Source organism: Mus caroli, chromosome 4 (assembly GCF_900094665.2).
Source record: "Mus caroli chromosome 4, CAROLI_EIJ_v1.1, whole genome shotgun sequence".
Classification (NCBI taxonomy): domain Eukaryota; kingdom Metazoa; phylum Chordata; class Mammalia; order Rodentia; family Muridae; genus Mus; species Mus caroli.
This window is the reverse complement of record NC_034573.1, coordinates 52,720,512-52,734,481: the sequence shown is the minus strand read 5'-3', so window position 1 is coordinate 52,734,481 and position 13,970 is coordinate 52,720,512. Positions and strand designations below refer to the sequence as shown.

Here is a 13,970-nt window from a genome sequence, read left to right as displayed (position 1 = left end):
CAACCAGTTGTGCCAGCACCATTTGTTGAAAATGCTGTCTTTCTTCCACTGGATGTTTTTAGCTCCCTTGTCGAAGATCAAGTGACCATAGGTGAAATCCACGTTTCTTAATAATAGCTAGGGAGTCATTGATGCTGAAGAGATAGGTTTTTTTTTTTTTTTTGTATTAAGGGAATCTCTGAGTACTTTGTGCCAGAGACAAGTGCTGTCCAATCCAACGTTTATAAAGCAATGCGTATAGAGACTGTCCAGTTGCCTATTCTTTGGTCCGTGTCATACTTGAGTGAGTTGTACTGCTTTAAAAACATATTTACTACATTTTATTACTTTTATTTTCTGCATGTAGAGCAGGATGGGGCGGTTAGCTATTGGATATCTGTGTAAGTCAGAGGACAATTTATAATAGGTATTGAGGTTTTGAGGCTAAACACAGCCCCAAGTCACTCAAGTGTCCTGTGTCTGCGCTCATGGCCACCAGGGGGCACTGCTGAGCTGTTCAAGTTCTCTTGGACAGTGAAGGCCTTTAAGTGCTTTGAGGCCATGCCTGCTATTCAAACTTGCTTTAGAGCAGCAGTTCTCAACCTTCCTAATGCTGGGACCCTATAACACAGTTCCTCATGGTGTGGAGACTTCCAACCATACAATTATTTCATTGATACTTCAGAACTGTAATTTTGCTACTGTTACGAATTGTAATGTAAATGTCTGATATGCAGAGTATCTGATATGTGACCCCCAAAGGGGCCGCAACCTGCACACTGAGAACCTCTACTTTAGAGACTTGGCAGTATGAAAATTCAAATTGGTGAGACTTTATTAAAGAGTTGAGAAAGAAAAAAAAAAACCCTTGCGTCCCATAAAAGTAAGAGAAAAGAGAACCTGGTTTGTGGATGTGAGGATATCCCAGATGTTCGTGGCATTGTTTCAGTAAAAAGAGGAACTTCAGATGTTACCAGAAATGTTGAGTTAAGGATTTGGATCTGGAAAACACAGCGGATGCTTTCCTGGAAGAAAAGCGGGTGGAATTTCCCTTCTGTGAGCCTCCTATTAAATTAAATCTTACTGATGGGAACGGGATGAAAACAAGAGCTTTAAATATATTGCTGACCTCAGAGGAGCTGCTGAGGAATGGAGAGGGACAGAGGCAAGTGCTTTAGGAGGCAGGAGAAGGTGTTGGCTGGAGGCTGGGACAAGTCTCAGGCTTGTGGCTCATGTGTAGCCTAAGCAGGCTCATTGAACTGAGTTCTTTAGAACAGGCTCATTCATGCCCCACTTTAGGGAAGGAAGGAGAACAAAAAAGCGTTCACTGTCTTTGGTGTAGACCCCTAAGAGGCAGAAGGAGCACTCTCACACTGACTGTACTGTTTTCTCGTTGAGTTATAAGCAAATTTCATTTTCATAGGGACAACACAGGAAATCAGAGAAAGCTAAAGGGGTAGGGGTGGGTGTTGGTGGTGGGGTGGATGCTGGTGGTGGGGTGAATGCAAGGTCGGGATGGATGCTAGGGTTGGGGGTGGATGCTGGGGTGGGGGTGGAGAACAGAAATACGTGTGCGTGTGAATGTGATGATAAAGTCCACCAGTTGTTCCCCAGGCCGTGGCTATTGTTTGAAAAATGGTAGAGGGAAAAGGGGGGAAAGGATGGAAGTCATTTCTATATTTGACTTCAGTACCAGTGCCAGCAACTAGCATAGGAAATTTCCCATCTCTGGTTGCCTTCATACTAAGAAAAGAGAAGGCGCTTTTTCAGATGGGTAGGAAGGCAGCCAGGACCACTGCTCTCCCTGATCCTGTCTCTCTCACCTCTTTACTGTCAGCCGGTGGCTCTGGGGAGCATCATGAGGGACCAGTTCTCCTGAGGTTTCCCCTCCAGACTTATGTTCCATTTGTGGGTGATTGCTAACTCTTGAAGGGTTCTGTACCAGTGTGTTCTGTAGCCTTGGCGAGGAAGGAGCCTATTCCTCTTAGCTGGTCACAGGGCACTGGGATGATCTTGGAAAGTCCCTCTGGTGTCTGGGGTGGGGGCTGAAGTCGCATCAGAGGTTTTGGAGAAGGATTGACCCCTGGCCTGTTTTCCTTTCAAAGTCTTTGGTAGTCTAAGGTCTTTGGTTCCTTGGGTCAGGCTGGGAGTGAGCATGTTTGGTGTCCCATGTTTCTGCCACCCACACATTTTCCCACTCCCAGAAACATCGGTCTACCTTTTAATCTCATGTTCCTGTTTAAATGGCTCAGTAGACACCTGTTAGCATCTCTCTGCTTCACCCACTAACACCATTCAGTTCCCATAAGGCTTCTTCACTGAGGTAGGGTGACTCACGGTGGAAGGAAATGGGCTGGCTGCTGGGGTCAGCTTGTATACACTTTAACTTTATAAAATGTGCATAGGAAGGCTTCCTTAGATCAGAATCCTAAAAAAAAACAGAATCATTGTGATTGATGTATTTAATAATACCTATGCACAGTGCTGAGTGGGAGACCATGTGGCCGAGCCTCACAGCTGTGTGGATGGGAAGGCGTATCTGGCCTTGTGGCTGGCGGCTTATGGTGAACATTCTCATTTCTTTGTTCCTATGACTTTCTTTGAGCACATCTCTTAGAGAAAAAAAACCTTACTATCATAAGGTTAGGTGAAAAACTTTTAATATAGTTGCACCACTTATAGTATCTCCTTTTATTCATTTAGCATTTTGCTTGTCTTAGCAGTGTTAATCTTTGCATACGTGTTACACATTTCCCACACCAAAATAATTTATTCTTTAATTTTATTTTCATTACTTTGACATTTAGATTTTGGATATGTCTGGATGAGTGTGCCTGTGGGTGCATGTGTGTGCACGTGTGTGTGCCTGTGTGTGTGTGTGTATGCCTGTGCCTGTGTGTGCCTGTTTGTGTGTGCCTGTGTATGTGTGTGCCTGTGTGTGTGTGTGCCTGTGTGTGTGTGTGCGCCTCTGTGTGTGCCTGTGTGTGTGTGTGTGCCTGTGTGTGCCTGTGTGTATGTGTGCCTGTGTGTGCCTGTGTGTGTGTGCCTGTGCCTGTGTGTGTGTGCATGCACTCACACATGTGGCCTGTGTGTGCGTGTGTATGTGTGCCTGTATGTGTGTGCCTCTGTGTGTGTGTGCCTCTGTGTGTGTGTGCCTCTGTGTGTGTGCCTGTGTTTGTGTGCCTGTGTTTGTGTGTGCCTCTGTGTGTGTGCCTCTGTGTGTGTGCCTGTGTGTGTGCCTGTGTGTGTGTGTGTCTCTGTGTGTGTGTGGATGTGTGTGCCTGTGTGTGTGTGTGCGCGCATGTACTCACACATGTGTGCATGTGCACTTAGACATGTCTGTAATTGTGGTGAGCAGGGAGGCAAGAGGTCAATGTATGTCTTTATTGCAGTCACCTTGTTTGTTTGTTTGTTTGTTTGTTGGCAGAGCCTTGAGCTCCTCATTTAACTAGAGGGGATAGCCGGGGAGTTTTGGGGTCCCCCGTCTCATCCACCTATCCCAACCCCCAGCACTGAGGTTATAGATACACTGCCACAGCTGGCTTTTACGTGGTGTCAGGGATCCAAACTCAGACCTTCAAGCAATGGGGGAAAGCGTGATATACCCACAGACTGTCTCTGTAGCCAAACACTTAGACACTTGACAGTGTCACGGAACCAGTTCTATTAATGTCTTGGCATTCACTCCTCCAATGACACTGAGAAGAATGCTCCCCATCTCTGAAGTCTAGGTTAAATTTTGTCCTCTGGAACTTCCTTATCTTTGTGATAACCTGGGCTCGTTTAGCCTGTGTCCTGACTTAAGGCATGAGGCTCAATCTACACGGGAACTTCCTTCTCCGGGTTGTTTAATGCACCTCTCGGTTTCCTGGCTGGGTTGTGGTCTTCCTGAAATACACACTCTTCTGTCACCTCCCTGTGTGGTTCCTGCTTGTAATTTTGCCGTTACTTTTCTCTGTATTCTTCAAGGCGTTTTTTGTTTTGTTTTGTTGGGTTGTTGTTGTTGTTTTTTTTTTTTTTTTCTCATACGATGCCCCTGATACTCTTTAGTGGTCTGCTTCTAGCGGAGGATTGAAGTTACTGGAACCTCTGAACTGTATGGAAAGCCTGCCTCTGGCCCTGCTTCCGTTGTGCATACGCAAGAGAGAGGACTGTATTTTTACCCCATAGGACAGTTATGCTTTGCTTTGCTTTTAGATCAGTGAGGAGGAGCGTGGGAAGGAGGCAGATTTGCCCGGGATAGCAACTTGGACCTGAGGAACAGCACTGTGATGACAGAACAGGAAGCCGGGGTTACTTCACCTCGAAATGTGGCTGAGAACCAGCCTGCTGACGGCCACACTTGTTACATTTCAGAGAAGTACAGAATGTGGACCAGATCAAGTTAGGGAAGGCCTCGCGCAAGCAAGGCAGCAAACTAACTGGAAATCATGTGCTGATTGGCAGCCAGGTGACAGTGTACCTTTGGAACTGCAAGGTACATCCCACACTGGGTGGCTGAGAACACAAGAGGCAGAGCTTTCCTGTTCCCCAGACCTGCCTTCTCTGAGCCCTGTGCGCTTTGTCCTGTCTCCTCCAGGTTGAGAGAGACTAGATGGATTGGAAGGGAGATGAGCTCAGCTAGGCTTAGTTATCTCAGAGGAGAACAGAGAGCAACCAAGAAGAGAGTGAGAGGGGCTGAGCAATAAAAGCGATAGGTTTCAACTGATAGGTTTCTACTGTTGGGCTGGATCACAGGAAACAAGAGACCCTTACTTACTGTTACTACAGAGCACCAACAGCCTGGTGATAGCGCTCAGTCCTGAGGGCAGAGTTCTCAGGTAAGGGGGCTCACAGCTCGCAGCTCGGACACAGGCTGCTTTCTTTTCCTGTCACTTCTGCAGCCTTCTTTCTTAGAGGTGTCATGAAATCACTCTCTGGAGTCCTCTCTAAAGGGAGAAAGGTCCTCGTAAAAGGCATTTTGTGAAGCCTCCCCTGTAAGCAGGGCCTGTTCCCTGTGAGTCCCCTCCCTAGGGCTCTTGGCAGTGAGAAGTATGAGCTGTGTCACTGTGTCTGGTGACTTCGGAAGCACTTCTAGACTGAATGTAGATTTCTAGTTTCCTTTGAGACACTTCCACACACACTTCAGTCTCAGCAAATTCCCTAGATGCGAGCTGCTCCCATTCCAGACTTTCTGCAAGCTCCAGTGATGGGCATCATGACCCAGGTGACTGTAGCATAGCCTGTGCTTCTCTGTTCTGTCTTCCATGTCCTGCCTCTCTGGCTTCTCTTGCATTAATTTCCTCAGACCCAAAGCATTTCATGCCTCGACTCCTGACTTTCTCCCCTTTTCCGGTTTACCCTCTTTGGCTCTTATGTTCTACTCCTAATTAGGTTTTCTTTAACGCCTTCCTGAACCTCAGATCTGACCTGTGCCTACCCGTTCCCTCCTGCTGTCCATCTCTCCACTGCCAGAACTCAGCTCATTAGCCCAGAGTTTGGGGATCTGCCTAGATTGGCAGGCGCTCTCACACAGAGGCCTAAGAATGGCTTCTGGCCTGGTGCCAGAACACCCTCACTTGTACATACAGCTGTGTGTTCTGCCCTTCAGCAGGAGATGGGGGTGGCTGGGTGCATTCTAAAATTAGTCAAGGCCCTTTGGGGTGTAGATGATAGAAACCAACTCAAAGCTGAAGCCTTCAGGATGTGCTGGGTTGGAGATGGAAGTCCAGGAAAGGATCTCACTTGAAGCACAGTAAGTTCCAGCTACAGATGTACTGTAAGTGGCCTGTTGTTCTTGCTTAGCTGTTCTGCCTGAAGTCTTTCACCCAGACCTGGAAAGATGAGCATTCCTGGCTAATGTGGTACTAACAGCTGTGATCCAAGACTAAGAACGAGACGTTGTCATCTCAGAGTTAAATGGACCACTCCTTTTGGTCAGTTCTAAGTATGGAGATTATGTCTCTAGGGCCTAGGCCAGATAGCATTTGGAGACTCATGAGTAATGGCCCCATAGGAACTCTGTGGGAGGGGGAGGGGCTGCTACTGAGAAAGAAAGCCCTTGGTCTTACCCACTACATTGGTGATTATTTCTGTACCTTAACTTTGTCTTCCTCAGTGTGAGCCACACTAGGGAAACCTCTGATACTACAAGAGAATTGTGAAAGGGGATTACTTTCCTGGAGTTGGCCTGTTGTAAAGCCTTCGCTGGGTGTAGTAAAAATGGGTGTTATTAATTCCCTGAACGAAGATATAAAGACCCACTGGAAGATTTAGTGGAGCTGGCATTTAAGAGAGAAATGTAAATAGCAGGGAAGGCGTTTGCATCCTCCCTGTGCCACAGGGTGTGTATTCCTGGGTGGAGAACTTACACCCTAGGCTTCCTCGCCTATAACTTGTCAAAAGTGTATATGTCAAGAGTATTAGTCACAGAGTGAGAGAGAGGCTGGGCAGCGATGGCGCACACCTTTAATCCCAGCACTCGGGAGGCAGGGGCAGGTGGATCTCTGTGAGTCTGACCTACAGAGTGAGTTCCAGGACAGCCTGGGCTACACAGAGAACCCTGTCTTGACAAAAGAAAAAAAGTAAGCTAGAGATCTCATTACTGGTTGCTGGTGAAACCAACTTGAGCAGAGGCAAAATGAAGCCTCCTGGACTCCCCCACCTTAAACTTCGATGTTGAATATGTATGACAGTTGTAGGCGTGGCTTCAGACCTGCCTTGATTCCATCTGCCTAGTGAGTGGAGGGTGCGAGTGAGCTGAAAGCATCTGTCCTGTGATCAGAATGACACACTGAAAAAAGAGTTGGGGGAGATGGGACCCCAGGCGCCCAACAGCCAAACACAGTCCTCCTCATGAATCATTCAGACAGACAGCATTTGGGAACTCTCTCACCGTCTTTAGGAGAGGTAGGGACAGCAAGAGAGGGAGAAAATGACTGTCCGTACATATTGCCCACCCAGTAGCTTTGCTAGGGAGCTTTCCTAAGGTGAGACACAGACATGTAGTATGCAAGCCTGGTGTCTGGTCTGTTCTTACGATGTCCATGGGCAGGCTGTTACCTGGAGCACGGAGATCAGGACGTAACCACCAGTGCTATAGCCCTGGGGTCAGTTTGTCAGTGTATTCTTCTCCCAGTGAGCAACTGGGGAATCTGGTTACCAAGGGCTGGGAAGCAGAGAGGGGTGACACACAAAACACTGTGTCTAGGAAGGATCCAGAAGTCTGACATGCTGGTCTTCTGTGCTATGTGAGTCCTCGTTCTGTTGTTATAATAAAAATGTGCAACGCTGGATAGGAAAGGGATTTCTTTAGCTCACACTTTAGGATGCTACAAGTTCGAGGTGGGGCTGCTCCGAGAGTTTGGCCCCAGGTGAGGGCTCCTTGGTGGATGGCTTCGTAATGGATTATTTAAGGAAGTGTCCGTGTGCCTTGGCAGTAAGCACAATCAGGGTGGGGCCGATCTTGTTCTCGGTGACCAGTTAGGCCTTCCACCAGACTCTGCATCTAAAAGGTTCCTTTCGCATCATCACCCTGGGAGCAAAGCTTCAGATGCCTGAAGGTCTGGGGAGACACCCTTAACCCATCTCCAAACCAGAGCACCTACCAAATAAGCTTTTGTCTCAAAAACATCAAAACCCGTGGTTGGCGTAGCAAACACCAGGGTGCTGGACCGTGTTCATCGCTTCTTTTTATTATGAACAGAGATGTAATGTAAAATGTAACAACATTAACCATTTTTAAATAAACACTTTATTAGTGTTGGGACAGTCACTGTGTTGCACAACTACCACCACTACCTGTTTTCCAAAATTGTTCTATCATTGCATACAAAAGCTTTCAGCGTTAAGCAATGAGCCCAGTTCCTTGCCATGACCCTCAGCTCTTGGCCACCTCTAGTCTGCTTGCTCTGTGAATTTGACTAATCTAAATGTTTCACTCAAGTGAACTCATATAACATTTGCCTTTTTGATGTATGTATAGTCCAGTTTCGAGGTTACAAACTTTCATGGCATCCTGGAGAACCACTTTCTTTGTGCTTTTTACTTGATCTGATCGCCTTCCCCCCACCCCATGTTTTCTCCTTCTTAATGTTTGCAGAGCCCCCACTTCCAGAAGTAGAGTTTTTCACTGTGCGGGGAAGGCCTCTACCACGCTTCAGGCTGAGGAAAGTCAAGGAGATAAATGGACCTATCAGGTGAGTACCTGTCTTTCTCCACACAGTGGTCCCACTATGTGAGTGGGAAGGCTTCCCTGTGAGTGGCTGAACTTGGGTAGCTGGAGCAATGCAACTGGGCCTCTTGCTTTGTTTCCCTGAACACATAATGGGCTTGCCATCCCAGTAGCATCCTTCCCAACAAAAAGTGAGACTTACAAGGGACCAGAGACAAACATTTTGGGCAGCATAGCCCCTTGCATGCACGTCCCATGGTACAACCTTTAATGATGGTGATGGTGGGTCACAAGGATTGATTGTCTCATGTCCCAGAGACAGAATGTCTCCTTCTTGCGTCAGGCTGATCTTGGAGTGTGTGTGTGTGTGTGTAGTGGTTTTGGAAAAGGTCATTTGGAGAATTCTTTTTAATCTGTTCACATATTGAGTTATATAGGCAAGACACTATGTAGTTAGTGACCAGCTGGGATTCCAGATGGCATGAGATGGGATTAATTTACCTCTGTTGAAGGACCATATTGTGCTCAGTTTTGCATTTTATTTACAAAGGTCAAGGGAAGATTAGGGAAGTTCAGTCAGTCCCGGTTCCCAGACAGGAAGATTAGCATTGGCCTGCGGATGGGATGGGAGCCGGGACACCAGGTCTAGGAGCCCGGGTGTGCATGGCCTGACCTACGTGGCCCTTTATCATTCTCAGCCCTTCAGTGTAATGGCCCGTTCAGTGCAATCAAGGTATAAATAAATCTGAGATATTTTTAAAGTACGCAAAGGCAAGTCTGGAGATACTGTGTGAGTATCCATTTGTTACAGAACAGGCTGCCCTGCTTTCAGACTGCGTTAATTTCAAGTCTTTTCAGGGACAGACATTGCCCATACAGCTCTGTTGCTTGATTCCTGGTAAGTTACTGGAAAGTATTGTAATCCTGTTGTTGTAAGGGGAACAGAAGCCTGGCATCATTCATTGCCTGAACGAATTTACAAGAGCAGATGTGATACTTAAGCCAAATCATTGCGTAAGGCAAAAAGAAAAGCCAAATGACAGCCTGCCCTGGTGGCAGTGCCCCAGCCGATGCCTTCAAAACAGGAAGTGGCGACCTGTGAGTCATGCGGGGAGGGCAGTGGAAGTGGGGAGAAGTTCTTGCAGGCTGGCCTGGTGGTCAGGTTCCAACTCACTGCCGCTGCTCCCTTCACGTCAGTCACCCGGGTTATTTACCAGGGTGTGAACTGTGCCGGTTCCCCAGCCTGGCTGCATGGCTTGAGCTGGAGGCACCAGCTTTGCCAGGCCAGAGTCTTTTGTGTGAACCCTGGCCTGGAGCACAGAGAGCTTAGGCAGATAGTGAGGCCTGTCCCAGGACTCCCTCAAGGATAATGTCTCTTACCCTTACCAGCTAACAGGAATCAGCTGGCATGCTTTATCAGCAGTCAACATTCCCAACTCTAGTCCTGGAGACTTTGCTCCCATAGGTTTGGGGTGGGACCTGGGGGTTTCTATATTTACCAGGCTAAATAGGAAGCTGCTTCCTGCCCTGTGAACGGCACCTCTAGTGGGCAATGTACAGAATCAACGCGGTGCAGGTGAGCCATGAACTCCCAATTACCTGGCAGGTTGAGTCAGTGTGGGGCTTCTTGCCTGTGGCCACCATACCTCCAAGGCCCCAGAAAAGCTGTCCCAAGTGTTGCCCAAAGGCAGCGAAACTCAATGTTTATTGATTCTGATTTGTTACTCTGCAGGTTTTACTTAATCCCTTTTGTTCAGAGTCCTTTCTGAAAGCCCAGGCTCTGTGGAAATCAGGGCCCTCACCTAACATGGCTGGGTACATAGCAGGTGGCTGGAGTCTTTCCAAATACAACAGCTACCATGGGAGAGGGCCCCCCTCCTTAACCAAGTGATTCGTGTGCTTTTAGGGAGCAGGAAATGGGGCATTAGCAATGTGGAGCAGGAAGCCCAAAATTGGTGGTAAAATAGAATTATGTGGCCTAATGAGTTTTGGAAATCACCCTAATCACATTGGTACTAGTCCAGGCATTTTTTTTTCTCTATTGAAAATTCAACGCAACCAGCATTTATGAGGAGTTGATCATAACTGAAGAAATGTGAAGGGGGGGGCAGGGCGGAGAGATGGCTTCGTAATTAAGAACACTGGCTGCTCTTCCAGAGGACCTGGGTTCAATTCCTAGCACCCACACAGTAGCTTACAACTGTCTGTGACTCCAGTTCCAGGGTACCTGTCATACATGCAGACAGTACATCAATGCACATAAAATAAAAATTAACAATTTTTAAAAGGAAGAAATGTGAAAGGACCTGCAGGTACTAGAGGCGGTCCTGTAGCCCCACCCCCAGCCCTGTTTTCAAGGCCAGTAGAGATAGGACGTTTTCACACATTATGATCCCAGAAGTAAAGGCTGAGCCCACAGGAATGGAAAGGGAGGCACGGTTTGACCAGGTGCATTTCATTCTGTTTCTTCCGACTGGCTGCCTTTCTCTCTGGAAGATAGATATTACTAAGTTTACACCTGAGTGTCAGTGCCTTTCTGTGTCCTTGTTTAAGGGACATTTTCACCGGATCCATAGGCTACTTTACATTTCCAGGATCTTGTCAACCCAGATTAACCCACGGTGACATTTTACTCCTGACCGCTCATTGGTTTGGCGTGAACTTTGGTGTCGGCTTCTGAACGGCGGGGAGTGTAAATCATATGACTTCTGTTTTAAGTCACCACATGACTGTCTGGAGCCACTCTTCAGGCTGAGCACATTCATTCCCGTAGGTGCTGGGCCTTCATGTGACTTTTAAACCCTCCCCACTGGCAGGCTTTATTTGCCCGTGTGACACACTGCCGATCAGATCCACCATGTGACAGACACAAGGTCGTGATACACTCACCCGTTTCTCCCACCTAGGGAGCCTCCCTGTGAAGCTGGGATTTGGCTTATCATCTGGCTGTAAATATGGAGGTCCACAGTAGTGAGAACTGCCAGACACTAAATCCTGTGTAGCCAGCAGTTTTTCTTGCCCAATCTGGTGAATTCAGTAAACCCGAATACACAGACCTCCAGACAAGCAGCCCGTGAGCCTTATAACATTTACATCTGGTCAGGGGCCTGATGATGAATAAGATCTCTGTTCTTCACACGGCCCCTGCCAATCTCTCTGCTTTTTCCCCTCTCCCAGTTCATATCAGGTGTTGGTCCTTCCCCTGTCCTTGCAAAGCACATTTTCTTGTGATTCTGAAGGCATGACTTCATTCTTTGGCAACACTTCTCCTGCTGACGGATATGTGGCTGCAGAAATCCTGGCCAGTGATGTTCCAGACGACACGTTGGAGATATCTATTGGAGACAGGCTCTACTATGGGGAATATTACAATGCACCTTTGAAAACAGGAAATGAGTACTGCATTCTGTTACGGATCACAAGTGAATGGAATAAGGTAGAGTTGCTTCAACGATGTTCTGACCTCGGTATTTTCCTTTTCGTATGAGATTTAAATTGTTTGCACTTGGGCTGGAGAGATGGCTCCCCAGTTAAGAACACTGGCTGCTCTTCCAAAGGTCTTGAGTTCAAATATCCGCAATCACCTCGAGGCTCACAACCATCCATAATGAGATCTGACGCCCTCTTCTGGTAGGTCTGAAGACAGCTACAGTGTGCTTGCATGTGACAATAAATAAATCTTTAAAAACAAATGATTTGCATTTACTTTTCTCCCATGTTTACGGTGGCCGCCACACAGAATAACCACAGAAACGTGTGACTTGTGAGCAGACCTTCCGATGGGTAGGCAGGTAAGACCTGCATAGGTGTCAGCCGCACTTCTGAGGGCCGCACTGCATCTCTGTTGGGACTGATCTGGTTTGAGTGCCCCTCCACCTTCTGAGTACCAGAATTCCAGAGTCCGAGTTGGGAGGGACTGTCTAGCTCTGGTGGGTTTCCTTTCTGCTCCTCCAGGATGCTGCCTTCCCCCATTCCCCAGGGGAACAGGAGGAGAGAGTGGCAAACAGGCCCTACCCTCTCCACCCCACTCTTCAGAAAGCTGGATTTCTTTCAATAATTGGCAACTGTAACGAGCTGGACAAGCTCGGAGAGTTCTAAACTTGGTGTAGAATTATGTGGGTTGGAAACCAGGAGAATTACCCAGATACTAACAAAACATCTCTTGACTGATACATTGGAAGCAAAAGTTCTCCATATTTAAAACAGGCATCTATTAACTTCTGCATAGGACAGAAGTCTGATGTACCATTGGCCTGCTGATAACAAACCAAGGCTTACTTTTTAAGATAATGTATGAGTGGCAGAGAGGCCAAGAACTACTTTGTAACAATAATATAGGGATTAAGATGTGGAAAGTTAAAGCTCAGAATACTATTACCTCAATAATTTAATGGAGTAGATACCCTGATGGGTGTAAGGCGGTACCACCTCACTTGTTCTGCATTTCCTTAAAGATTAATGATGCTCACCATCTATTCATATGCTTGGTGGCAATCTGTTCTTTAGGACAAGTGTCTATTCAAGTTCTTTACTAATTTTGTCTTTGCTTTTTTTGTCTTTATTCGTCTGTTTTTGAGACAGAATTTCTCTGTGTAGCCCTCCTGTTCTGGAACTTGCTCTGTAGATCAGGCTGGCCTCAAACGCAAAGAGATCCACCTACCTCTGCCTCAAGGCATGCGCTATTGCTGCCACTGCTGCTGCTGCCACTGCTGCCATTGCTGCCACCACCACCACACAGTTACTACTTTTAAAATTGAGTTGTTTGATTTCTTTCATTGTTGTTTGAAGTCCTCTATATAATTTGGAGATTAATCTCGTATGAGATGAAGCTGAAAATATTTTCTTCCATTCTTATGGGTTTTTTGTTTTGTTTTAATTTTAACAATGTTCTTTGAGCACAAAAACCTCATTTGTGTTGGTTCCTAGGAGGTTTTAGTTTTAAGTCTTACTTTTGGGCTTTTGATTCATTTTGAGCTTTTATATTTGGCATTAGGTAAAAGTCCAGTCTGGTTTGTTTTTTGTTTTTCTGGGTTTTTGTTGTTGTTGTTGTTGTTGTTGTTGTTTGTTTTTTGTTTTCTGTTTCCTGTTTTTTGTTTTTTGCTTTTTTTTTTGTTTTTTTGTTTTGTTTTGTTTTCGAGACTGGGTTTCTCTGTGTAGCCCTGGCTGTCTTGGAGCTCCCTCAATAGGCCAGGCTGACCTTGAACTCATAGATCCACCTGCCTCTGCCTCCCAAGCACTGGGACTAAAGGCATGCACCACCACAGCTGGCTTGTTTTTGTTTTTGTTTTTTTAATATCTGATCACCACTTGTTGAAAAACTCTCTGGTCTCCATTAAATTCTTGTTCTAGTTTCTGGCCCAGTTACTGGGATGGTAAAAAGCAACTTTACGGGAGGAATTTATTCAGCTCACAGTTCGAGATTACAGCACATCCTTTTGGGAAAGTCAAGGCAGGAACCTGAAGCAGCTAGTCCCAGTAAAGAGCAGAGAGAGAATGTGTGCATGTGTGCATATTACTCAGGTCACTAGTCACTACTATTTAGTCCAGGACCCAAATATAGGGAATGGTGCCACCCATGGTGGGCTGGGTCTTCCTTGTCAAATAAAATGACCAAAACAATTCCCCATACTTGCATATAGATATACCCATAAACCAACCTGATCCACACAGACCCTCTAGGTTTCTCTTTCTAGGTGATTCTTAGATTGTATTGAGTTGACCAAACTAAACGCTAAAAGTACTTCTCTCATGCCAGGCGGTGGTGGCGCACGCCTTTAATCCCAGCACTTGGGAGGCAGAGGCAGGCAGATTTCTGAGTTCGAGGCCAGCCTGGTCTACA

The 13,970-nt window shown here is 46.6% G+C and overlaps 1 protein-coding gene across 2 annotated transcripts in view; it reads left to right on the top strand.

The window, feature by feature from the left end:
* Positions 1-13,970, top strand: part of Susd1 (sushi domain containing 1) — a 124,754-nt gene that overhangs the window by 96,691 nt on the left and 14,093 nt on the right. The window contains exons 13-14 of one of the 2 annotated variants that reach the window (XM_021160589.2): positions 8,060-8,156; positions 11,309-11,567. In XM_021160589.2, the coding sequence (XP_021016248.1) occupies positions 8,060-8,156; positions 11,309-11,567 (356 nt within the window). Of the gene's footprint in view, positions 1-8,059; positions 8,157-11,308; positions 11,568-13,970 lie in introns of those variants that run through there. The other variant, XM_029476668.1, reaches the window with a different exon arrangement.